At 42.3% G+C, this 26,788-nt stretch overlaps 1 protein-coding gene across 1 annotated transcript in view; it reads right to left on the bottom strand.

The window, feature by feature from the left end:
* Positions 1-286: 286 nt before the first annotated feature.
* Positions 287-26,788, bottom strand: part of GNAQ (G protein subunit alpha q) — a 311,400-nt gene continuing 284,898 nt past the window's right edge. Inside the window, exons 6-7 of the mRNA XM_035029009.1 lie at positions 16,544-16,697; positions 287-5,339 (exon numbers count right to left, since the gene is read on the bottom strand). Coding sequence (XP_034884900.1) covers positions 5,149-5,339; positions 16,544-16,697 — 345 coding nt within the window. The 3' untranslated portion in view covers positions 287-5,148. The remainder of the gene's footprint in view (positions 5,340-16,543; positions 16,698-26,788) is intronic.

Genomic DNA, 26,788 nt, shown 5'->3' with positions numbered 1-26,788 from the left:
ACATGCATTTGAATGACATTTTAAGAACAGTAAATATGATTCTCTTAAATACTGCAAGTTAAAAATGTTTTCTGACAAAACTCCCTAAATACATAGGTCTAGTAAGGGTTTTCAACATGATGACAGGTGAGGAATCCAGCAAGAAGTTGTATTTAAGAGTTCTTTGAGGAAAAGAAATCTACCAAAAACACGTGTTTCAGTCCAAGTAACCTGAACGTTATATGGCAGTTTGCCATCTCTCTTCCTAAACTCGAAAATATTCTAGGAAGAATATTTTCCTCCCTGGTGTTTTTTCGATCTATCTACCAAAGCTTATACGAAAGTCAGAACTGCTTTATCCAAGTAAGATCCAATTTGGCCCAAATCCAATGTTTTCGTAACATGTAAATGTCATTTACTATTGGGTTGGAATCATACAGGGGAATGGAAGATACATGATCAATAGGGAGGTAAGAAAGAAATTAATATCTGAGCACCTACTATGTGCTAGGTGTGTATGCATACTTTGAACAGATGATTCTAGAGGCAAGAGTATTATTGATGTGATGAGCACTGGGTGTTAACACGCAACTGATAAATCACCGAACACTACAGCTGAAACTAATGATGTACTATACGTTGGCTAACTGAATTTAAATAATAAAAAAAATATATCCCATGAAACATTTGGGATGTACATATATATATATGTCATTGGAAATTGGGAAGACAGCAATGAATGGGTGGTTACTCTGTGAGGAAAAACAAATGACAAGTTTAGACTCTGTACTAGGTTCCTACTAAACAGCAGGTGTCTGGTTCCGAAAATCTCTAACTAGTCCTACACAACTACGCCATTTCTTTTCCTAATTTGGTGGAACCAAAATGAAATCCCAAACACATAGTTACCAGGACAGACCTGTTAATGCTACATATGCTGGAAATATGTGGACAGAGATAAACATACACGATTACAAGTTTTACTTTTTGTGTGTGTTTCTAACCAAAGACAGAGCTTTGGAAGAAAAATAGTAATGTATACCAAGCACACCTTGGTTTGTATCAACTGAGATGCTGTCAATTACCAATTAAGTGGTTTTAAACCCTTATTTAATTTTAAGAAGAGCAGCAATATACATTACAATACTTGGGTACACTTTATTTTGATATGGGTTAACATTCTTCCATATTTCATTTCATTCGTGGTTTTTTTTTTTTTTTTTTTTTGAGAAACTGAAAACAAAGGGAAATTGAAGGTAATTTTGAAGGTTATTTCCAACCAGTATCTGAGTCTTGCAGTATCTCGTTATACAGCCCTTTCTTCCCATTATTATTATTATTTTTTGCAAATAAGTCATTTGACCCAAATCCAGCATAAATAGCTTGTTACCAATTCCTAACTTAAGACAACTAAAATTTACAATCATGTGGCAGTATAAATTTTAAAATTACAGTTCATACACCTTGACAGTCAAGATAGTCTAAAGTACAAAAAGTAAATTGTCCTTTAGCTGAATTACCTTTTTTTTTTAATAGTAGGCTTGCTAGTTAATCCACACACACACACACACACACACATACAAAATACAAGTTTCAGGTGTTCTTCGAATACCTTTTGTAGGTGTCATATGCTAGTAAACAACATATGCAGGTTCCTAAGATTTTTTTCCCAGTCTATTTATGACATTCAACAGAGCTCTTTATATGAAAATGTTTTCTTTTAAAAAAAAAACAAAAACAAAAACCCCAAAACTTCGAAGGGATTTGACTTTTGAATAGGTATGTTATTTCCCTTTGTTTCAGATGTGAGGCACAAACTTCTGAATTTAAGCTCTGTAAGGCATAGTACAGACCTCCAATTTACAAATGAGGCATTCTCTGTGGGCTTGGAACGGCCATGTCACGCAAAAGAGGGAAAATTATCTGTAAACTGGTCCACTGCACTGTGTGAAGTGAGTCATGAAATGGCTGCTTGCCTTGGTACGCTGAAGAAAGGTTTTCGTTTGTGTTTTTCTTTTTGGATAAGACATGCCCAAGTCACCAAAAACTCGCCCTGGGCTCCATTACTTGGAGCATCAACGGCCGGAATCCAGTGGCACACTCTTCTAACGCTTGCAATCACAATATAATAGAAAGCATGAGTAAACTCTGTTTTTATACAAAACCGAAAAGAACCCCTTCCCGCCCCTAGCCCCTTCAATAAAACCCCAAACAAAGAAACAGAAGAGAAAATCGTTTAGCTTCGATTGACTAGTGTGGATACAATTGGGTTTCCATGCGTCACTGCAGCTAGGGTGATCAATTTCTTCCTTTCTCAACAGAAAGGGATCTTGTCATGCACCCTACGGCAAACAGTGAAGCCACAAACTTCAATGCTGCATAGCAATTCCATCCCAATTTCATAAAGACAAAGAGAACAATCTTTCCCTGTTTGCTCAACTTCTTCGAGCTTTGAGATCATGTTTAATCGACTACATCTACTATAGCTCTATTAAATAGAATATCTTGAGTCCCTAAAACTGTAACACTTATGATCTTGTGATGAGGTTTTTCTCTATACACACTGTAGGCCTTCAAATGTTATTGTTGACTTTTTTCTTCTCTTTTTTCTTTTTTTTTGGTTTTTTTTTTTTTACTTTTTCTTTTTTTTCTTTTTTTTTCTTTTTCTTTTTTTTTTTTTTCCTGCACCAAATTTAAGATTGCCCTTTCAGGCAAGCAGTGGTCTCTAGCTGTTAAAACATTTCCTTAGTGGATCACAATAGCTTCTAAAACTGCCTTTCTAATAAAGGCCATCAGAGAGGTAATACTAAACGGTGCATTTGCCAAATAAGAATATGAATTGTATAAAAGCTCATATTCCAATCCTAGGTCAAATGGCAAAAGTTCTACAAAGTTGGTTTCCATGTTGGTATAAAAGCTCCAACTGATTTTATGTATTTTGCTATGAAATTACCTTTGGGTCTTATCAGTATACCTCTACTCAGGAATGTGCAAATGATTTTATACAGCACGATGCTAGTACCGCTCTGTACGATAGTAAGATTTTTTTTTTTTCTTTTCTAAATGGAAAAAAAAACTATCCCTAGTCAGAAATAAACTGACAAATTTACATTCTCCTCTCTTAAAAAAGTAAATAAAATAACATTATTCAAAATGTGAATTAGCTATAAGACATACAAATACATAGATACATATCAATACAGCACATTCAATCTGCCAAAACAGTAATGATGACAAAGCCGGATGCTGCAGTATGAACAGAGACGTACGTACAATGGTTAGAGCATTCCGAATTGCACTATTACCTACAGGCGGTCTGGTTCTTCAATTGCAGGTGCTTTCTGAGCAAAGTGAAAAAGTAACCTCTGCTGTTTGTGGCTGGGAAAGTAGAGAAGGAGAACATTCCATCACTACTTAGGAACTCTTGGACTCCTCTAGTAACCCATTCATTTTCTCTCTTCCCTTTTGTTCCCAAAGGGTGATTGAGAGGGAAGTTTAGACTTGGGCCAATTAGTAGGATACTTAAAGTAAGACCAGTGGTGTGGCCTAATTCCTACTCCCCAGCAGGTTTAAAACAATCTTGTTTTATTTTCTTAAATCGTATTTCAACTCAAGCTCATCAATACATGTGCTGTTTTTTTTTTTGTTGTTGTTGTTGTTTTTGCATTTGTTGAAAAATTGCATTAAAGAACTCCAAATATCTCTCCTAGTAGGTTCAGTTACATAAATACATGTTCTATAGAACACTGACAGGTTACTCTTAAGTCTCCAAGTCTTCCTTAGGTTCAACTTAACCAGTGACCAGTTTAAAAAGATCCCAAAGGTGGTAAACCAGTAGGAACTTCAGATTTTGAAAATTAGAGGTGTCAGAATACTCAACCAATGTTCTTGGCAGACCTACTTGACCTTAAAGAACAGAAAGAGTAAAACTGGCTCTAAGTGAAGAGATAGAAACAGATTTCATGTTCTATCACAAAGACACTTTGTTACATTGCCAATTTGGACACTCGACATGGAATGGACACTAAACAATGTGATCTCAGGGCAAAGAAAAGAATGGACCATGCCAATCAAATTTACAGTTACCGACTGTTTGGTGTTTCAGGGTCGTTCTCAGCCAATTACTTTAGGATTCACGGTCTTACTCTCTTCCAATTTAAGATACTGGCTTTTATCTTTTACAAAAAGCCAGCTTTGGCCACACACACACACACACATCCATAATAAATTATGGCCCAAACACTAAGGGGAAAAAAGGAAAAACCTGAACCAAGAGGGGGAGAAACTAAAAACAACCTAAGAAGAAGGTTCTGGGTAGCAGCCACTGGGGTAATGTAGTGTCTGTTGGCATATATATATATTTTTGGCATCTGCAATTTGAAGAGAGGGTGAAAGAAAAAAAGGGTGGAAGGACCATGGCACATGGCATTTAAACAACTGTGTGTCTCTGTTCTTGCCTTACTGACTTGTGCATCTCTCTCAGCGACCAAGCTATGGCTGAAGGTAGAAATCCAAAAGAAATGACACTTAACTGTAAGATGGGCATCTGTCATCCTAGCCCAAAGTGAGGCAAGACAATATATTTATATAAAACAACTCTATATGTGTATCCAGAGGAATACAGTGAAAACCACAGTATTAATACTTAGAATCGTTCAGCAAAATGACAAATGTTGAAATTAAGCTGATGTTGATGGCTTAAATCAAATGATGCTGTCCTGGCTGTATCATTTGGGAGAAAAACTGGACCAAGAATGGAATGAGACTAAAGGCCATTGTAACCAAAAATCAGGAGGGGGGCGGGTATGGGTTAGGAAAAGGTCAATCAGCTTTGTTTTGCTCAATAGAAAAGAAAAAGAGAGAAAGAAACAACTCTTATCTTGGTGAGTGCATGACTGAGGATTGAAAATACATTGAGTCACAAGGTTTTGCCTTAAAAAAAAAAAAGAGAGGAAATGTGCTGGGACTGTACTTCAGCATCCTGTTTTTCCTCTGAATAGTTTAAATAAAATCATAATATTTACTACATACTCTGTGGACACGTTCACACAGAGTCCGGGATGGCAATAAATTAGTATTATGCAAATTGTTTTCCCCAGAAATACAGTCCCTCTTGTACAGCTTCAATAGCCCACCAGGGAAGGGAATGGCGGTGTCGAGGAGGCACAATTAGACCAGATTGTACTCCTTCAGGTTCAACTGGAGGATGGTGTCCTTGACGGCAGCAAAGACAAAGCGGATATTCTCGGTGTCTGTGGCGCATGTGAAGTGGGAGTAGATAATTTTGTCACTGTCTGGGTTCAGGTCCACGAACATCTTCAGGATGAATTCTCGAGCTGCCTGGGCATCTCTCTGGGGTCCTGTTGGCCAAGGGAGGAGAGGGACGATTTGTCAGCTGACGTGTTAATACCTTCGCTCAAAAGGCGCTTACTGATCACTAAAGATGGCCAGGGAGAGGACATCCGCACGGCAGATCTGATCTGTTCTCACCACCCTCCCCAACACTACTGTGTGTAACTGCTCCTTTTTGCCATGTTCTCTGACCATCCCTCCGTCCAACTTCTAGACTGCCGGGGTTGTGGAGCACGCCACGTTTATGCAGTCTCCAATGCACGATGTGTGGTGATGAGAAAGACTGGTTTAGATTTTCTAAGATTTATTCAGGGTCTCTTCCATGCCAAACACTGTCCTAGCTGCCTTAAAATAGGACTATGATATATTTACCAGGATATATTAAAAACTTAGTTGATAATTTTGCAATTAGGTCTTAAATAAGACACCAAAATTACAGGCAACGAAAGAAAAAAACAGATAAATTGGACCTCACCAAGATAAAAAACTTTTGTACATCAAGACAGTGAAGAGACCAGTTACAGAATGGGTGAAGATACTGGCCAATCACGTATCTGATAAGAGGTTTATATTCAGAAACTACAACTCCACAACAAAAAGGCAATCGGATTAAAAAAAAAGGACAAGGGACCTGAATAGACAGGTCTCCGAAGATCTAGAGCTGGCCAATAATCACATGCAGAGAGGCTCAACATCCTTCAACACTGGGGAAATGCAAATCCAAACCACAAGGAGATGCCACGTCACATCTACCAGAACGGCTATCCTCAGTGTGGGCAAGGATGTGGAAAAATGGGAAGCCCCATGCATTGTTGGTGGGAAGGTACAATGGTGTAGCCGCTGCGGGAAAGAGTTGGGTAGTTCCCCCGCAAAAGCTCAACACAGTATTACCATGTGACCCGCAGTTGTATTCCTAGGTATATATCCAAAGGAATTGAAAGGGACTCTAATAGTTACTTGGACAATGAATTTCACTGCTGTCGTATTCACAATAGCCAAAAGGCAGAAATGACCCAAGTGCCATCAACAGAGGAACAGGGGAAGGGATAAACAAGAGGTAGGAGACATACAAAGGAATAGGATTCAGCCATAGAAAAGTTGCCATAACATGCATGAACCCTGAAAACGTGATGCTAAGTAAAAGAAGCCAGACAAGAGAACAAATATTATGACTGCACTTATATGAGGTACCTAGGGCAGGCAAATTAACGAAGTAGATTAGAGGTTATTTAGAGGTGGGGGCGGGGGGAAATGAGGAGCTACTACTTAATAGTTACAGAATTTCTGTTTGGGGTGATGAAAAAGTTTCACGAATAGCGACGGCTACACAGCATTGTGAATGTAATTAATGTCCCTGAACTGCATGCTTTAAAATGGTTAAAGTGACTAATTTTGTTACATATTTTACCATAATTTAAAAATGGATCAAAAAGCACTGAAATGTGTGCTTTAAATGGGTGAATTACATGGTTACGTAAGTCACAGTTCAATAGAGCTGTTTTAAGAACCTATTTAATAGATCCTGATAAATGTATTAATGTAATCCTGAAGCTAATGTTACTTAAGAACATCAAAACACCACACCTATCAAGTACTGAGCATCTATATATATTTTAGCCTTTGAGACCCCATCATCTATGTATATTTCCATCTTTTCTGGTGAGTTCCATCCTAAGAAAGATGGTGGTCATGCTATATAACCTTCTCCACTTCCTTCTGACAAGACTCTCCCAGGATCCAGAGCTTCCATTTTTTCTATCAGCATACTTGTTATCTATTGGTTGGGATAAAACAATTTTTGAAAACTCAGCTGAGGGCCTATGACTTCTAACAAAACGCACCATGAATTTTAGATGGCCAACTTGAAGACTCTTCAAACCAGCCTTACTGCAAACTGGGGATTACCCCCATAAGCTTACATCTAACCCTGCCAGAAGGAGGGAAGAAAGAGCCATGAAGACAACTGGATTATTCCTACTTGCACAGTTAACAAAGATAATGTTTGAATTTTTTACTTCTGTGACCAGAACTGAAACTTTTGTCAGCCAATAAGAAGGCCGGCATCATAATGAAAGCACCATACAAGGACCATGATTATAGTGTGGCATCTTTCTCAATGTACTATTCATTTATTAATTCCACAGCAGTAACAGAATATTTAAAACCAGGACTAATAGATTGTTGGGGTTGGAGCAGCTTCTCATTCCAGAAAGAAACCCCATCTTTCTGGTTTGTGAAGGAAGTTCCCTTTGATTTTTATGCTTACCCGACTTGAGGAAAAAAGGGCCCTTTTTACTTAAACCCTAAAGAATATCAAAACTAGACCCGACCGAGTTCAGCGAAGAGCACTTGCAGTGTGTTAGATTTTTAAGCATAAATTATACGATTTGAATAAACACAAACTACAAAGAAATCATTATAGCCAACCTAGCAGGCACAGAATCCCACAGCCTCTAGGAACAATTCTGCAATTCACGTCCATGTGGAAATGGTAATTTCTCTTCCTGAAGAGAACTACAGAAATGGCATTCATTATAATTACGACCTTGGAAGTGCAGAAATGTGGAAGTGTGAAATTCATAATAATATAAACATGTTTGTTATAAAAACATCACTGCAGAGTTGGCCTAGAATTTTTTAGTTGTAGCTCATCTTACAAGGGCTTTGTATGAAATGACAGCTGTGTTTGCTTTGTGAATAAGTGTCTTTTTTTTCTTTCTCGGTGGCTAAGTTGCCTCTGTGAGTTATGTGCATGTTGGGGGAGATTAATAGTAAAAAAAAAAAAAAAAATGTTCACAGTTTCAGACCTTTGCTGTGCACGCACGCACGATGGAAGGAAAATGCTCACAGCGATGGGGAATCTGGGAAATTTCCTGGATGAAGGAGAGCGGGAAAGAGATTAGGAAGATGTGGCAAAGAGGAAGAAAAAGTCTTGTGCTGTAGAGAGATCAGACCCAGGTGTGCTATGTGTGGGGCGTCATTTCCTATTTGTCGGTTCTCACGGAACTCTGAGAAAAATGAAGAGTCTGTTCTAGGGGCGTGAGGCAAACGTGTGTTTAGGTGTCAGCCGATGCTTCGTGCCCCTCTTCTTCAGGAAGATCTTGTGGTTAAAGACGAGTGCGTTGCTATTGGAAACCAAGTTGGCCACACAAAGTTCCTTCTATAGTTTCCTCAGGAACAGTGAGGGACACCGTCTCTGACATCTGTAACTTAGTGGCAGGCGAATGGCCAATAAAAAGGCGTAAAAATGAAAACACTGTTTAGGCGAGGGAAGGATTTGTTTTTGAAGGAACAGCAAAGCACAAAGGAGAATGTCCTTGGATAGGGGACAGGAGCATACCTGCTACCAAACGAGAGAGGGTACTGTTTCTAACACCCGATAACATCCCCAAATGTTTGTTTCAATCCACCAAACTTTAGAATCCTAGATGTGTTTGAGAAGGGAAACTGAGTTCACTAAAGACACACCCCTTCCCATTCTGTGAGCCCGCACTGTACCAGATGCATGTGGGATGAAAAGATGAGAAAAAACTCCCTCCTTGAGGTGTTTGTATCTTCACAGAAAACTATGAAGCCAAATTGAGTATTCATTTTTTGAAGTAATCACCTTTCTGAGGGAGCTTTTAGAAGTACAGAAACCTCGTTGAACTGATATCGTTACAGATCTTATGTTGATAATTTAAAAAGCAGTCTGTTATACACACCTCTTGTTGCATTCCTACATCTTTAGAACAGGTACTTTGGGTTTGGGCTCTTTTCTGTGCCAGGTCCCATGCTAAGGGACTTAAATAGGATTCTATTCAATTCTCTTCTACTTAAGAAGAAACTGAATAGTTGAATAGACTTGTCTAAGCCAACAATGCCAGTAAGTGGCAGAGCTGGAACTTGGTGACATTCAAAGCTGTCCTCTTAACTACTATTCATCTGAATCGGAGTTTGGCACACAAAGAGTAGGGTTGGTTCTGGGGCAATATGGTGACATCGGAAGACCCTAAACTCACCTCCTCCAGGACACACCCTATCTACACCTACTGTTAGAGCAAATCCTCTTGAAGAACTAAGGGCTGACTGAACAGCTTCTGTACAACAGAGGGAGAGGCCCCACAAAGAATGGCAAGAGAGATGAAGACACGGGAATGAGGGGAACCCCACCCTTAATACTACCAGAGATAGGAGTACTGAGGGACTGTGAGCAGATCTGTCTATGGGCACAGGAAAAATGCTGAGGGTTACAAGGGCAACTAGAATGTAGAGGGACTCTCTCCTGGTTGGAGGGGCTGGTGAATGCCACAGTTGATGTACCCCTTCACCTTGATGGGAGTAGAAGGTGGGCACCCTAGCTGGCCTGCTGCCTCAGGGAGCCCTGGGCCCCTAGGCCCACACCATCACCCACCCTCCCACCAAGGTGGCCCCAGCACCATGCACAGGGACCCCCCCCCCCCCCCCGCTGGCCCCGATCAATGCTCACTACAGCTTTAGCCATCACACCAAGAGGCCATGGGTGCAAAGCCCACTGGAACACTTTAGGCTCCTACCACTTTGGCTATAGCAGCCCTGCCAGGGCACCCCTTGGATGCCCTGAGACCTGTACCCTGTCTCACACCCAGCTACCCTGCCATAGTGCCCCCGTGCTGACTACCCTGGGACACCTGGCTTGCACCTACTTGAACTTCAACTATCCTCCCAGAGCATCCTCTGAATGCAGAGCCCTCGGACCAGCCCCTGTGCTTAGAACCCCAGGACCCCAAGACCTACTTCATCTTCAGTTGTCCTGCCTGGGATATGCTGGCTTGTGTCTACTCCAGATTTAACTGTCCTGCCAACGCACCCTCTGCATGGAAAGCTCTGGGCTCCCACTGCTTGCACTCGCTTCAGATCTCACTATTCTGCCAAGGTGCTGCCTGTAAGAGCCCCAGGACTGCCCCAGTCCATGCCCACTTCAGCTCCAGCCATCCCAGCAGGGCAGCCCCAGCATGGAGTGCTCTGGGATTCCCCAGCCCATGCCAGCCACAGCTCTGGCCAGAGTCACCAGGCACACATGGTCTAGACAGGGCACAACCATACATGAGACTATTTCGTCAAGTTTAGAAGGAGCTGTTCTGCCTGCTTCATAGAAACAAATACAAATGAGGAGACAGAGGAATATGCTCCAAACAAAAGAACAAGATATATCTCAGGAAAAACTAAGAGATAAGCAATATGCCTGATAGAGTTTAGCAGTCATAAAGATGCTCACTGGCTTGGAGAGAAGAGTGGGGAAACTCAGAACTTCAATAAAGGGATAGAAAATCTATTTAAAAAAAAATCAGAATTGAAGAATATAATAACTGAGAAACACACTAGAGGGAATCAACAGTAAATAAATGCATGCAGAAAAGCAAATTAATGATAAGGAAGACAGGGCTGATGGAAAGCACACAAGCTGAACAGTAAAAAAAAAAAAAAAAAAATTTTTTTTTAATGAGGCTAGTTAAGGGATCTCTTGGACAACATCAAGCAAACATCCGCATTACAAGGCACCAGAAAGAAGAGAAAGAGGCAGAAAACTTAGTCGAAGAAGTAAGAGCTAAAAACTTCTCCTACCTGAGAAAGAAACCAGACCTTTAGGTTCAGAAAGCACAGAGTCCCAAACAACATGAACCCAAGGAGGCCCACAGAGACAATAATTAAATGTCAAAGGTTAAAGAGAATTTTAAAAGCAAGAGGGAAGCAAAAAATTATGTAAAAGGTAAATCCCTTAAGTCTATCAGCTGATTTTTCAGCAGAAATATGGCAGGCCAAAGTGCTAAGAGGGAAAAAACCTGCCATCAGGAATACTCTACTTGATGAGGTTATCATTCAGAACTGAAGGAGAGATACTGAGTTTCCCAGACAAAGGATAAAGGAATTCTTACAAAAAAATGTTAAAGTGACTTCTTTAAGTGGAAAAGGCCATAATTAGAAGAAAATTATGAATAAAAAGATGTAAAACGGGATAACATACATAAACTGTGGAGGAGGGAGTAAAAGTTTTTAGAATGTGTTCAAACATCAGTGACCGTCAACTTGATATAAACTGCCATATACTTAGGATGTTATATTTGAACCTTATGGTAACTGCAATCACAAAACCTATAATATGGATACACAAAAAAGAAAGCCAAGCATAACATTACAGAAAGTCATCAATCACAAGAGAGCAGAGGAAGGAAAAGAGAATGATAAAAACAACCAAAACAAATTTTAACAAAATGGCAGTAAGTACATAGCTATCAACATTTTAAATGTAAATGACCTAAATGTTCTTGAATATCAAAAGACATACGGTGGCAGAATAGAGAAAAAAATCCAACACCCCTCTAAATGCTTCCTACAAGAGACTCTCTTCAGACCTAAAGAAATATACAGACTGCATGTGAAAGGACAGATAAAAATATCCCATACAAATGAAAGTGGAAAAAAAAAAGCTGGGGTACTAATATCAGATGAAATAGACTTTAAACAAAGACTGTAACAAGAGACGAAGAGGGCATTACATAATGATAAAGAGGTCAATCCATCCAGAAGGTAAAAGAATTGTAAATATTTATGCACCCAACACTGGAGCACCTAAATACAGAAAGCAAATATTAATGATATAAAGAGAGAAACTGACAATAATACAATAATACTAAGGGACTTTGAAACCCACTTACATCAATGGATATATGATCCAGGCAGAAAATCAACAAGGAAACCATGTTTTTGAATGATACATTAGACCAGATGTATACAGAAATAAATGTATAGATACAGAAATTCTATCCAAAAACAAAATACACATTCTTTTCAAACGCACATGGGACATTCTCTAGGAGAGATCACATGTTAGGCCACAAAACAAGTCTCAATAAATTTAAGAAGACTGGAATCATATCATGCATCTTTTCTGACCATGATAGTATAAAACTAGAAATCGGTAACAAGAAAAAAAACCGGGAAAAAAAAAAAATCACATGGAGGCCAAACAACATGGTACTAAACAACGAATGGGTCAATAAAAAAATCCAAGAGGAAATTAAAAAATACATGGAGACAAATGAAAATGAAAACATAAAGGGCCAAAATCTTTGATATGCAGCAAAAGCAGGGAAATTTATGATACCTACCTCAAGAAACGAAAATCTCAAACAATCTAACATTACACCTATACGAACTAGAAAAAGAACAATGAAAGCCCAGATTTAGTAGAAGGACATAATAAAGATCAGATCAGAAATAAATGAAATAGACTAAAAAAAAAAATAGAAAAAAGTCAATGATACCAAGAGCAGGTTCTTTGAGAAGATAAACAAAATTGATAAACTTTTAGTCAAACTCATCAAGAAAGAAAGAGAAGTAACAACCAACTACAGAAATACAAAGGATTGTAAGAGACCACTACAAAAAATTATATGCTGACAAATTGGACAACCTGTAAGAAAAGGATAAATTCTTAGAAACATGTAATTTTCTAAAACTGAATCAGAAAGAAATAAAATCTGAACAGATCAATTACTAGTAACAGAATGGAATTGGTAATCAACTCCCAACAAACCAAAAGTCCAGTACCAAATGGCTTCACAGGTGAATTCTACCAAACATTTAAAAAATATCTATTCTGAATCAACCATATTAATCTATTACAAAAACAGGAGAGGAAGGAAAGCTTCCAGATACATTCTACAAGGTCAGCATTACCTTCCTACCCAAACCAAAGTCCCTACAAAAAAAACCCCTATAGGCCAACATCTCTGATGAACTTAGATGCAAAAATCAACAAAATATTAGCAAACCATATTCAACAATACATTAAAAGGATCATTCACCATGATCACGTGGGATCCATTCCAGGGATCCAAAGGTGGTTCAATATTCACAAATCAATAAATGTGATACATCCCGTTAACAAAATGAAAGATAAAAACCGTATGACCATCTCAAAAGATGCAGCAAAAGCATTTGACAAAATTCAACATCTGTTCACGATGAAAACCTTCAAAGTAGGCTTAGAGGGAACATACGAAAAACCCACAGCTAACATCATACGCAATGGGGAAAAACTTTTTCCCTAAGATCAGGATATCCTCTCTCACTACCTTTATTCAATATAATACTGCAAGTACTAGTGACAGCAATCAGACAAGAAAAAAGAATAAAAGGCATGCAAATTGGTAAGGAAGTTAAACTGTCATTATTTGTACAATGTATTTCTATACATAGAAAACCCTAGACTCCACCAAAAAATTACTAGAAGTAATAAAGCTGCAGAATACAAAATTAGTACACATAAATTGGCTGTAATTCTATACAATAATAATGAAGTAGCAGAAAGAGAAATGAAGAAAACAATCCCATTTACAATTGCACCAAAAATAATAAAATACCTAGGAATAAACTTAATGAAGATGAAGATCTGTACTCTGAAAACTATGAAACACTGATGAAAGAAATTGAAGATGACACAAACAAATGGAAAGGTTTTCCATGTTCATGGACTGGAAGAATACTTAGTATCCCTAAAATGTTCACACTACCCAAAGCAATCGACAGGTTCCATAAAATCCCTATCAACGTACCAAGAGCATTTTTCACGGAGAGAGTACAACCAATCCTAAAATTTGTATGGAGCCAGAAAAGACCCCAAATAGCCAGAGGAATATTGAAAAAGAAAAGCAAAGCTGGTGGCATCACAATTCCGGACTTCCAGCTCTATTACAAAGCTGTTATCATCAAGACAGTATGGTACTGGCATAAAAACACACACACAGATCAATGGAACAGAATTGAGAAACCCACACTCACATGGTCAATTAATCTGTGACAAAGGAGGCAAGAATACACAACTGGGAGAAGACAGTCTCTTCAATCCATGGTGCTGAGAAAACTGGAGAGCTATATGAAAAATAATGAAACTGGACTGCTTTCTTGCACCATATACAAAAATAAACTCAAAATGGATTAAAGACCTAAATTTGAGACCTGAAACCATAAAACTCCATAAAAAAACACAGGCAGTAATCTCTTTGATATTGGTTTTACCAACATATTTCTAGCTATGTCTTCTGTGGCAAGGGAAACCAAAGCAAAAATAACCCTATTAAAACTAGACTAAAATAAAAAGCTTCTGCACAGTGAAGGAAACCTTCAATACAACAACAAAAAAACCCCAACTGAATGGGAGTTGATTTTCACAAATGATCTATTTGATAAGGGTTTAATATCCAAAAATATATAAAGAACTTCTACAACTCAACACTAAAAACACAGATCATCTGAATAAAAATGGACAGAGGACCTGAATAGACATCTTCCCAAAGAAGACATACAGGTGGCCAATAGGTACATAAAAGAGATGTTCAACATCACTAATCATCAGGGAAATGCAAATTAAAACCACATGGAGGTATCACCTGACGCCTGTCAGAGTGGGTAAAAAAACACAGGAAACAACAGGTGTTGCTGAGGATATGGAGAAAAAAGGAACCCTCATGCACTGTTGGCAGGTCTACAGACTGGTGTAGCCACTGCGGAAACAGTCCAGAAATTCCTCAAAAAATTAAAAATAGAATTACCATATGATCCAGTAATTCTACTACCTAGCAAAAATGAAAACATTAATGTGAAAAGATATATGCACCCCTGTGCATATAGTTACAGCATTATTTACAATAGCCAAGATACAGAAGCAACCTAAGTGTCCATCAACAGATGATAAGGAAGATGTGGTAGGTACACACACACAGGAATATTACATAGCCATAAAGAAGAGATCATGCCCCTGAGACAACATGGATGGACCTATCTAGAGAGTATAACGCTAAGTGAAATAAATCAGAGAAGGACAAATACCGTATGATTTCACTTACTTGGAATCTAAAAAACAAAACAAATGAATAAACAGACCCATAAATGCCAAAAACGGATAGCTGCCAGAGGGGAGGGGTTGGGGAGATGGGCGAAATGAGGGAAGGGGAGTGGGAGATATGGGCTTCCGGCTGTGGAATGAACCCAGTCCAGGGATGATAGGTACAGCACAGGGAATAGAGTCACCAATGTTGTATGGTGACAGATGGGAGCTACCCTTGTGGTGAGCGCAGCATAACACACGGACTTGTTGAATCACTGTTGTATACCTGCAATTAATGTAACTTTGTGGGTCAGCTACATTTCAGTTAAAGAAAAGGGCGAAGAGAGTAAATATTTTAGGTTTTGCGGGCCATTCAGTGGGTCACAACTTCTCCCCTGTGTGTTAAAGCATACAAACAGTCAGTGTGTAAATGAATAGGTGTGTCTGTTTCAATTAAACTTTATAAAAACAGGTAGCAAGCCATAGTTTGCCACTCCTAATCTAGACTCCAGTCCCTGTGGGCAGATGTACGTGTCGTCTCCTGCCTCCCGGAACAGTGGCTGCGACTCGCTTGTGGCAGAGTGGCTTGGTGGGGGTGTATTTTGTTACCAGTCAACAAGTATTTCTCAGAATGGCTGTGTGTCCTATCCGCTCATTGAGGATTTCACAGTCCAGTTGGGTAGACAAGATGTGTTGTCTAGGAGTTTTTATAAGAAGTAAATAATGCAAAGGCATCTGAGTGCTGATGCAGGTGCTATGGATTCTAAGCGCTACGGGAAGAGTATAGGGGTCAGGGCCGTCCCGAAGGACGACAGCGCTGTAGCAGGCCACGCAGCGCCGTCCCCAAAATAAGTATTTCCTACCACTCACCATGTATCCAGCATTATGCTAAAATGTCATACATGGGTCTGTTGTAGCCTATAAAATAATCACATGAGTTTGGTCCCAAAGTCCTGAGAAATTAAGTGACTTGATGATGGCTCTGCAGATGCAAAGTATCAAAACTGGGATGTGATTTCAGAGCATGGGCTCTTGACACAAAACCGTGTTCTCTGTCCCTACAGAGGCAAGAGCAGCGTGTGAACAAAAGAGGGAACTGTAATGGCTGATACACCATTGTTCAAAGCTGTGGGGCTGGTCCCTCCTCTGATACGTGCGTTTCCAAACGCGTAAGTTGTTTTCCTTTGCTGTCACTTATAGCATTGTCAGGGGAGTGAAACATTTCAGGTGGTTCAAGAGCAGGGCGGATAGTCAGTTGTACTTCATCAATCACACAGGCAGGCTTCGCAGGCACAGGGGGCAATGATGGGCTGCACTGCCAAACGCATCCCCGGCTACTGGGCTGGTTGAACAGTGCTGACTTACCATCATACTCTGGGAAGTAGTCAACTAGGTGGGAATACATAATTTTCTCCTCTAGAAGATCTTTCTTGTTTAAGAATAAGATAACCGAGGAGTTCTGGAACCAGGGATATGTGATAATTGTTCTAAAGAGTGCTTTGCTTTCCTCCATCCGGTTCTGGAAAAAAAAAATCAGAAAAACAAGGCATGAATTACATGATTACTCCATCTGTGTATTGTTTGTTTTGGAAGTGCAACCCATCTTCTGCAGGCTTTCAAACTGTAGCTGCTTTTAATGGGTTTACATGCAAAGGGTTCGTGACACCCAACGGCTCTTACATTAAGTAAGCTCTCAGCCTGACGAACAGGTAACCAGCTCTCCTTCCCACAGACACCCTCACGGCTAGGTCATTCCCACCCCCCAGGTCAAGAAAAGGCAGCAGATTTGGGAGAGTCCTCCCTTGCCTGGGGATACAAAAGCCTGGGTGCACGGGGACACATCTTCCTGGCCACACAGATGATACTTTCCAGCCCCCTGAATGAGGGCTACGTGTGATGACCAAGATTCCAGCAGTGAAAACACCTGCCCCGGGTTCAGCCCACCTCCACTGCGCCCCGGGGGGAGCCTGATGGTTTAAGCTACAGCATCCTATTCCCATGGCACCTGGCTCGGTTCAGGGCAGGGCTCCACATCCAGGCCCCATCATCACTTGGAACAACTCGTCTCTGGTTTATGGTCATCAGTTTAGCCAAACAGCTCAACTGGTCCCACCAGTTGATTTCATGCAGAATGTGGATGAGGACTCATGTAGCCTAGGACTTCTGGCAACAGTCTTGAAACAGAAAAACCAGGTCCTGCTCACCTGCTTTTAACCACTTGGTCAAACTATGCCTGAACTTGGTTCTGCTCCTGGACTTTCAGCAACATCAGGCAATAAGTATCCTTTAGTTTTGACGCTAGGTTGAGCTGTGTTTTTCTGCTTGTTACATAAAATACTTGCAATGGATATATCTGGATACATCTCCCCTCCCAAACTTCTAAAAGGAAATGAATGAATAAATGATATTTCAGGGATGACCACGAAGACTAGGGACTCAAGCTGTTAATGTCTGCCTTCCTGATACAGAAGGTTCCCTATGTTTCACAGCACAGGGTTATGAAGGCCAAGCGCACTCTCCCGCATAACCCTTTGACGGCAGTTCCAGGAAATATCCAGAAAACTCCATTCACCAAGGAAAATTTTCTAGGTCCTAAATGTGTCTTGTTCTTTCCTTCTGTAATGTGTGCCAATTCAAATCAGGTTGACGAGACCCACTTTGCAAAAAGAGATCTTTCCCACGTCTTGTAAAGCGGAAGATCACCAATGTCTTCAACCTTTAAAACTTCCTGCCTGTAACTGCTTATTTAAATAGTAATGCACTGTGGGAGTCAAACAGGGAAAGGTGACTTCATGGCTCAAGGGACAATGTTTATTTCACTGCATACATTTCTAATATAAATGACATGCATGGCTTTTAAAAATATCTGTCTGTATGCCGCTTACTGGTTATCATCACCAGTGGTAACATTTTAACCCCCAGAAACAATATTCATTAAGAAGTCATGTCTCAGAGCTTAATGATTTTATGAGTTGAAAAATTTCAGGACTGAGGAACAGCAAAGGCCCTAATAAGAGCTGAAAGCATTTTAAAAGAATCTAAAGAAGGTTAAATAGTGACATCCCTGATGGGAGAGTTAACATTTTTTTTTTCTTATGGCTAAAGAAATTCTAGAAAGGCATACCGTGGTCTTCAAAGAAGACCTGTTTAAAAGGTGGGTATGGACATACTGGCATCAACCAGTGAGTCTCCATTAGAAACAGTTATTATAGCTCGCATTCTCCAGAAGGGATGTGATGGGACCCCCCAGGGACAGGGCTCTCTTTGGGATTTTTCTGGCCGGAGTCCTTCAAAGGTACGGGACTAGACCCTGAGAGGAGACAGGAAAAGATAGAGTGGTGCTGAGTTCATAGGAAAGGAGGCTCCCGAGATCTAAGAGTTTCAAGACTGGACTGGATGGATCTCCCAGGCTCCAGGTGGAGTCGGCTGGGAGGGACCTCGTACCCGCCTGCAGGACGGTGGCCAGGAGAGTGGACTGAGCCCAGCACCATGTTCCAGGGATGACTTGCCCAGCTGGTTGCCCCTCTGCGCCCAGTGCGTCTGCACTCAGGGCCACTCTGGAAGCAGGGCCGCTGACTGGACTGGTCCCACTGAAGCTTTGCCTGTGCGTGCCACTGGGGGCCGCTCTTTGCTATTCACCATTTATGGGAGCGTGCGTGCGTGCATGTATAGGTACGTACACGTACGTATGTACATGGGTACCGGGACTCGGGCTTCTGATTCCGGGACAAGCCGGAGAGCATCCAAGTGGGCAGCTTTGGCTAGGTCTGCAAGCTCCATCTCAGCCTGGGCCCCGGGAACTGTGTTTTCACTAGCCCTCCGGGTGGTCCGTCTGCAGGCTCAGCTTTGTGAAGCACAGGGCTCCAGAAGGGCTCCTCCAACTCGGTCATAACACCAACCGGGGGACCTTGTTAAGACGTGGATTCGGATTCAGCGGGGGTGGGGCCCGAGAGTCTGCATTTCTAGTGAGCTCCCAGGTGGGGCTGCTGTGGCTGCACAGGGCACACCTGGAGTTGGCAGGTGCTCGCCGAGGCAGGACAAGGACAAACTCCATTTTTGCAATAAGATGTGCGGGCCCTGTGATGAAAACCTAACCACGCCACCCTCGTTCTTTTTATTTTGCCCAATTAAGATCCTGACTTCGTGCTCTGAGTATTTACTCCACAGTGAAAATTCCTCATGGGCCATCCCCCCACCCCTGGCCACCCCGTGCCATGGGGGCATATTTATAAACCTGTAGGCTACACATCAAAGCCCCTGGATTAAATCCTAAATGAACGAAATGAGATTTTTCACGATGCCTCACAAGGTGGTGGACCGTGTAGAGCATGAGGCATAATCCACTTTGCTCAGGAAAATTGCAATCTGTGAGGGAACAGCATGCCCTGGAGGGCTTGGTGGCACTTGCTTTTTAGGAACTGGCCAGGGCATGGGATTTCAAGGAGGAAACAAAACAGTGGTGCAGGAGACACGTGGAAGACTGATGAGGAGAAACAACGAGGTTCTGTGCACCTCTCCAGACAGGTTTAAAGGCAGTCTTGGGGGGTGGTGCTCATCACACCCACCTTCTCTTGGGGTCTGAAGCAGCTGAGTCAAAAATGATTCTAGTAAAGGTTTTACTACCCCAGATACAGCTCCTCGTGAATGGGGTGGGCCTGGCCTCTGTCGAAGACCGAAAAAGACTCCTGACTTCTTGTCACCCCCACCTACAACTTCTCCCAAACTGAAAGCAAGTGTCTTTCCCAATGAAGGGTGACCTGATAAGAGCTGACAAGCTGGAACAGAGGAAGCAAAGAGAGATGGGGCTGCCAGGTCCTGCCTGGCCTCCGCAGCCCCACAGGGACGGGAAGAGGACTGAGGATAGGCCACGAGGGAGCTCGGTGGCCGGTGGGTCTCTTGCAGTCACCCTGCCCGAAGTAAATGTGGCCACAGAAATGTCAGTCTTGCCTAGACCACACTTGATATAGACTGAATGTTGTTTCTCCAAAATTCATGTTGAAACCCTAACCCCTGATGTGATGGGTTTAGGAGGTGGGACCTTTGGGAGTTGATTAGGTCATAAGAATAGAACCCTTGAGAATGGGATTAGTGCCCTTAGAAAAGTAAAATCCTGGATGCCTGGGTGGCTCAGTTGGTTAAGTGTCTACCTTTGGCTCAGGTCATGATCCCAGAGTCCTGGGATCGAGTCAGGCGTTGGGCTCCCTGCTCAGCGGGGAGCCTGCTTCTCCCTCTGCCTCTGCCCCTCCCCCTGCTTGTGCTCGCTCACCTTCTTGCTCTGACAAATAAATAAAATCTTCAAAAAAAAAAATTAAAATCCTAACTCCCAATGTGATGATGTTAGGAGGTGGGGCCCACAGAAGGTGACTAGGATCAGTGCACCTATAAGATGCCAGACAGCTCCCTCACCCCCTCTTCTCACGTGAGGACACAGAGAGAAGCCAGTCCTCTGTTAATCAGGAAGGAGACCCTCACCACACATTGAAACTGCTCACGCCTTGATCTTGGACTTCCCAGCCTCCAGAACTGTGAGAAATGTTTTGTGTTTATAAGCCATACACCTGTGGTGTTTTGTTACAGGAGCCCAAAAGGACTAAGACGATGCTGATCAGGGGAGTTACTCCTCCGGGAGGCTGGCACCAATCAAGGGATCACGCCCTAAACTGAAAAGCATTCACCCCTACCCAGGCCTTGGGAGAAGGACGGGCTCCCCGCTCCCCACTTTGTAATCACAGGCAGAACGCTGTGACCACGGAGTGTCCTCCCCTGTTCAAACCATCAGTGAGGGCTCTTACACACCTCATCTCCAAATATTTCAAGCGGATACTCAAGATCCCCAATCTCCAGCAAACACTGCTGTTTTGTGCAATCCCCCGTTGACCCACGACTCACACGGCCTCCGGGGAGAGGCCCCGAGGTCCTCAGTCGGGCATTCACCACTCAGCACGACCTGACCCCAACACACAGCTTCAGCCTGAACTCCTACACAAACATTCTCGTCTCCACGAAAACAGACTCTGTTTCACTGCTGCCACAGGCTGGCTGCACGTTCCTGACCTGTGGCCAGTAACGCGGTCCTCGCTCCTAATCCTTCAAGGTCCGGATCAACAAGACTTGCCCAAGAAATCCTTCCCTGAGCCTCCCTTGGACTGGCCTGTGCTGCCTCCCACTGCCCCGCACATACTGTCCTGTTCCCTGTGCCACTCATTCCCGGACACACACAGGTTTGCTAGAAGCTGGGAATGAAGGTGTGTTGGACAGTGTCCTGGAGGATGGACTAAGACCGGCGCCTTAATGTGTGTTTGTTTACAGGTCCACGTGATGGGCCCCTAAGAGTGGGAAACAGAAGAGGTTGGGGTCACACGAGAAGGAAAGGTTTGACCGGGGAAGGCTTAAAAGCAATGGTAGTTTTGAGTTGAATCTCGATGAAGGAGAGCGTACAAGGAGGAAAGGAGAACAAAAGCAAAGCCAAGGAGAATCTGAACCCACAACCGTGTGAGAAGAGATCTGTGGGAATTCTGTATAGAATAGTTCACCAGGAATTGTGTAAGACTGATGAATCACAGACCTGTACCTCTGAAACAAATAATACATTGTATGTTAAAAAAAAGAAGATAGTAGGAAGGGGAAAAATGAAGGGGGGTAAATCAGAGGAGGAGACGAACCATGAGAGACTCTGGACTCTGAGAAACAAACTGACGGTTCTAGAGGGGAGGGGGGTGGGGGGATGGGTTAGCCTGGTGATGGGTATTAAAGAGGGCACGTAATGCATGGAGCACTGGGTGTTATACGCAAACAATGAATCATGGAACACTACATCAAAAACTAATGAGGTAATGTATGGGGATTAACATAATAAAATAAAATTAAAGTTCACCAGGGCTTCTGATGGCTGTAACTTGGGCATTAAGAAAATTCTCTGCATTGAGGATAGGAAACACTTCCTCCCCATTTGCATCTTAGGGTGGGGGCCAGGTTCTACGAAGGGCATGGGTGATGGAGCCTCCAGCGCTCCGCCCACGTGACCTGCCGCAACCCCAGTCCTGCTTGGGTCCTGTGCTGGCAGGTAGTCTGCTCCGACAGGAAACCCCACCAGACAGCGCAAGTGCGGCTTAACTAGGAGGCCCCTGCTTTCCTTTTGGCTCTTGTGCAAACCTCCCCCCACCCCACGGATCCCGTGGACACGGCCCAAGAAGCCATCCGGAAGCTGGCTTTCTTCAGGCTCGGACCTGGCCCATATCCCCGCATGAAATATGACCAGCGGGCCCGAAGGGCCACTCTTCCATGTCTGCAGCCTTTGTGGTCCTGCTGCTCAGGAGGTTTGCTCAGGGGGCTGTGGCTCCTTCCTTCCCCCCCTGCCAGGCTGGCATGTCCCTTTGGCAAAAATTAGCATCAAACCGGAGACTGGAACGTCCGTTTCTAGAACTTCTGCAACTCCTCCTTATTTTGCCAATACATCCATGTTCTTCTCACAAAATCCACTGATTTTCTTTACCAAAAAACACAATTTAGTCTAAGACCCTTACCTCTTGTCCATGATATAAGCCACCCACCTGTCTGCCTCTTCCTGTTGATATTTTCCCCTCTTACTAATGGGTTGATCAACCACATGGATTTACATTCCCCATGAGATGTAGAACGCAGCCTTTAAATGCAAAACTTTACACTTAAGACATAAACCTGCAGAATAGTTCACTGAGGGCTGATAGTCTTCCATCAGCTGGACCCAGCTGTCCCCCACCACAGGTCCCGTGTACCCTGGAGAAACTGGGGTGAAGCTTTCCAGGACCCAGAGATGCCCTTCGGTATCGGAGATACAGACGAGCTGAGTGATCCCCAAATGCACTAAAAAATGCCAGAAAGTGGCCAGGTGGCTATGATTCTGTGTTCATAATCTGTGTGCCCAATTCTGTGATTCTATGATCCCTGAGCTTTCTGCTAACAAGGCCAAAGCCATACACTCGACTTAAATGAGTGAGGTACAGACATACAGAGCAGATACATGAGTGCGTCTGTGAAGTAACACGCATCGATTGTGCTTTACGATATTATTGAACCCAGGTCTTCAGAGTTCCAGGTTAAGACATCTGCAGGCCACACACCCACACTCCGCTGTGATTTCAGGGAGCCCCCAGGGCTTCCTTCTATCTACTGGCACATGATGGAGAATGTGCAGGCAAGGGACCCTACACTGGGGACCTTTTCATTGGCACCATGTCTGCTTCTGACATTGATCTGGAAAGGAGATCATCACAATGTAGGATTTTATGCTTCAGGAATTAGTAGGACCCTACATTTTAAATACCACTCTTCACTTTGAATTGCTCTGACAAACTTCACGAGTTCTTCTCAGATTAACTCATTCAAGAGGACCTTATAAATCAACCTTATTCGGGGTCATTATTTTAAACAAGCAAACTAGTTTTAATGGAATGACCCATGATAATGTAGAATTTGAATTAAAACGGTCATTTGTAGCTCATCAAACAATGAATCCTTATTTAAAACATTGAACACTTTGAAAAATTCACATCTTTAACAGAGAATTAGGAAATGTTCTCTCAGATATTTCACTGATATGTGTCAACTGGGTAAATAAACACAACAACTCAAAAGACAGTAACTCCAAAGCCTTATGAAAAAACATCTGCAAGCCGGTCTTCTGCGTATTTCTTTCCTCCCTTGATGATTTAGGAAAAAGCTTGGCATTGTTTGACTTTGTGTCCCCAGCAGGGTCACATGGTTATGTGTCCTATCTGATGTCAATTCTATGAGAGAATTCAAAACACAGTCTGTGCCAAGCTCCTGCTGGTGGTGGGTGGTGGGGGAGGGAAGGGCCAGTGCTGTGGGCTGGGGACCTCAGCTTGAATGGTGGCTCTGCCTCAAATTACCCGTATGACCTTGGGCAAGTGACTGGACCTCGGTTTCCTTATAGCTCCCCAAAGTCCGGAAGGACAGAGACAATGCGTGCAAAGTGCTTAGCTGTGACCCCAGCACACGACAGCTTGCAATGATGGCCACTATCAGAGATGGCAAAATCGCTGCCAAGGAACCTCTCGGTAAGGCAATTCGCTTACCTCAAATCCTTGGCTAAACTGTAAATCCAGTGAAATCTTTCTCTTCCCTGGAACTGCACAAAGTTAACCTATCCATGCTTTCAAATCCACATATATTTGGTTTATAAGAAACTGGAAAATTGTTCAGGTTTCTGCCAATTGCTCACTTTGAGAAAGGTTTCTTCCGATTGTCCATATGTTAAGGGGGAGTATCTTCAAAAGGCCTAAAAATGTTCAATACTCTCAACCCCAGTGCAAACCAAGAAAACAGGTACAATATATAAATGGAGAAGCCGGAATGACAAGTAATTAAAGACCGCGCCCTAGCCTTTCTACCTCTGCTATCCAAATCAGACGGTAGGAATAGAAATAATAAGGAAACTAGACACAGCTGGACAGACAGAATTTCCTCCATAATTTTGTAATCTTTGCAGATCTTTGCAAGTGATTATTTGAGACTGAATTTGGCATACACTCCAGACCTGAAGACAGCTCCTGAAGGTTTTAATATTATAATTTCTGCCTATGAGTCAATGTATTCTACTGTACAGGATGTTTAGAGAAGCAAAGAAAGAGAGAGCATATTTGCCTGTTACCTCCAGGTCTGAGGTTTCTAGGCAGTGAGATGAGGTGACAGACCAGGCCCTTGATGCAAACCAGTGTGGGTTGTAGGAGAAAAGGTGGGGGGAAAGGGGGGTGCAGAAAGACAGCCTGGAGGGAGACAGTCCCACCCTCAGACTAAAGAGAGGGCCTCAACATGGGCAAGAGAAAACCATGACAAATGTTTAACCCCTCCGATGTGGAAGCCCACGGTCCTAGAGACCTAGGGAAGATGGGACTAGGTCCTTGGATATCTTCTAGTGTTTTCGTTCAGTCGAGTGACCAAGCAGTGGCCTTGCAAACACTATTTCGTAGCACACTGATCTACTTACAATTACCCTATGCTCCATTATCCTACTAACTTATGCTATATGTCAGTGATCCAATGTCTATCGTTAACTTATACACATAAATTCCTTCTTTTCTACTAGCCCTCACTTACTGAGTCAGGATTTTGATATTTAATGCCTTGAGTATTCACGTCATTGATGTTTCAGTTCGTTGATCTTCCTCCCATCTCTTTTGTACTCCATTCACACCCAATAGCCCGGTCATCGTCTTGGGGCAGTTCCACTAGCGGCTCAGGAGAGATCACCACTTCCTTGCTCTCGGACATGATGCCCCCTGGCCAAAAGCAGCTGTCCTCACACATCCCACCTGTGCTTCTCAAAAACTGCTCTATTGTACCACAAACTTAACTCCCATATGCTGTCACTTTCATTGTGACTCCTTGCCCTCCACTAAATATCTAGGCACCAGATAATTTCCCTTCGCTGGTTCACTGGGCATTTCCTCTGGCCTAACTCTCATGAAGACCAGGTAACTCCCATATTTCAAACCTGTTTAGGTTGATGACTATAATTTCTTTGTTTTTACTGGAGCTAACTGGAGAAGACTTACATATTTTTGCATAATTAAGATACAGATTTACCTGCAGAGTTTAGACAGAAGACTAACTTATTCAGCATTCCAACCTATCATTAACTCCTTGGGTTATGTCCCCCATTCACGTAAACTATTTCAGTAACAAACAACTTGGGTGGCCATGCACTGGGCCGGCCATCAGAAAGAGTCAAGGAAACAAGCAGACAGATCTACAGAATGTGGCTGACTCTTGAGTGGCTGGACTCTAATTCTGGAACCCCAGTGGACCCATCAGCACGTGTCAAGAATCCAGGGAGGCAACCTGGCTGAGTAAGCCTATGCTCCTGCTGCAAGATCATTTGCTTGTAGAAACAGCTCATTTACTGAGGTCCACTGGGTTATTTTTTTGCTAGATTTAGCCAGAACCAGACACAAATTTACTTAAAATGGACAACAAAGAAGAAAACACAGATTATTTCCATAGACACTAATGATTCTTTCTTTGAGCATCATTGGTAAGACACAGGGAGGGGTGGGGAGGTGAGAGGGGGAAGGCATTTAATGTTGGCTCCAGGACACAAGGCTAAAAGAATCCATTTGTAACCCACTTGTGTGAAACTGTGAAGAACAGCAAACAGGAAATGGTGGTACGGGAATTTTGAATTATGCTGTGTGCAAACTTTTCCAAGACTGAATACCAATTCCATGGTGCCCCATTCCCTAAGGACCTAAGTTTCTGAAATTCAGATCTGACCTGAATGTTAACAGCAGCAACAAAAATAACTCTAGAGAGAAAATTTCAGTTGGCTTTCCCCAAGCTATCCTTGTGTTCACTTTCCACACTTTTAAAAATTATTTAAAATAAAGCCTAGTGATTTTTTTCCCTTATAAAATTAATATGGTCATGGTAGAAAATTTAAAAACGAAAAGAGCAGGAAGAAGGAAAAAAAAAAAAATTCCCTGGTTGAACTGCCCACATAAAACTACTGTTGTTTTTTTTCCAATTTTAACTTTTTCCAGTCTTTGAACTATGTAACTTCAGGGGTTATTTTGTATCAGTGCGGTCTAAAAGAACTTTCTGAGATAATGGAAA

Source organism: Mirounga leonina, unplaced genomic scaffold, assembly GCF_011800145.1.
Source record: "Mirounga leonina isolate KUSES-001 unplaced genomic scaffold, KU_Mleo_1.0 Mir_224, whole genome shotgun sequence".
Taxonomy (NCBI): Eukaryota; Metazoa; Chordata; class Mammalia; order Carnivora; family Phocidae; genus Mirounga; species Mirounga leonina.
The sequence above is the reverse complement of the archived record's forward strand: the minus strand, read 5'-3'. Positions and strand labels throughout refer to the sequence as shown.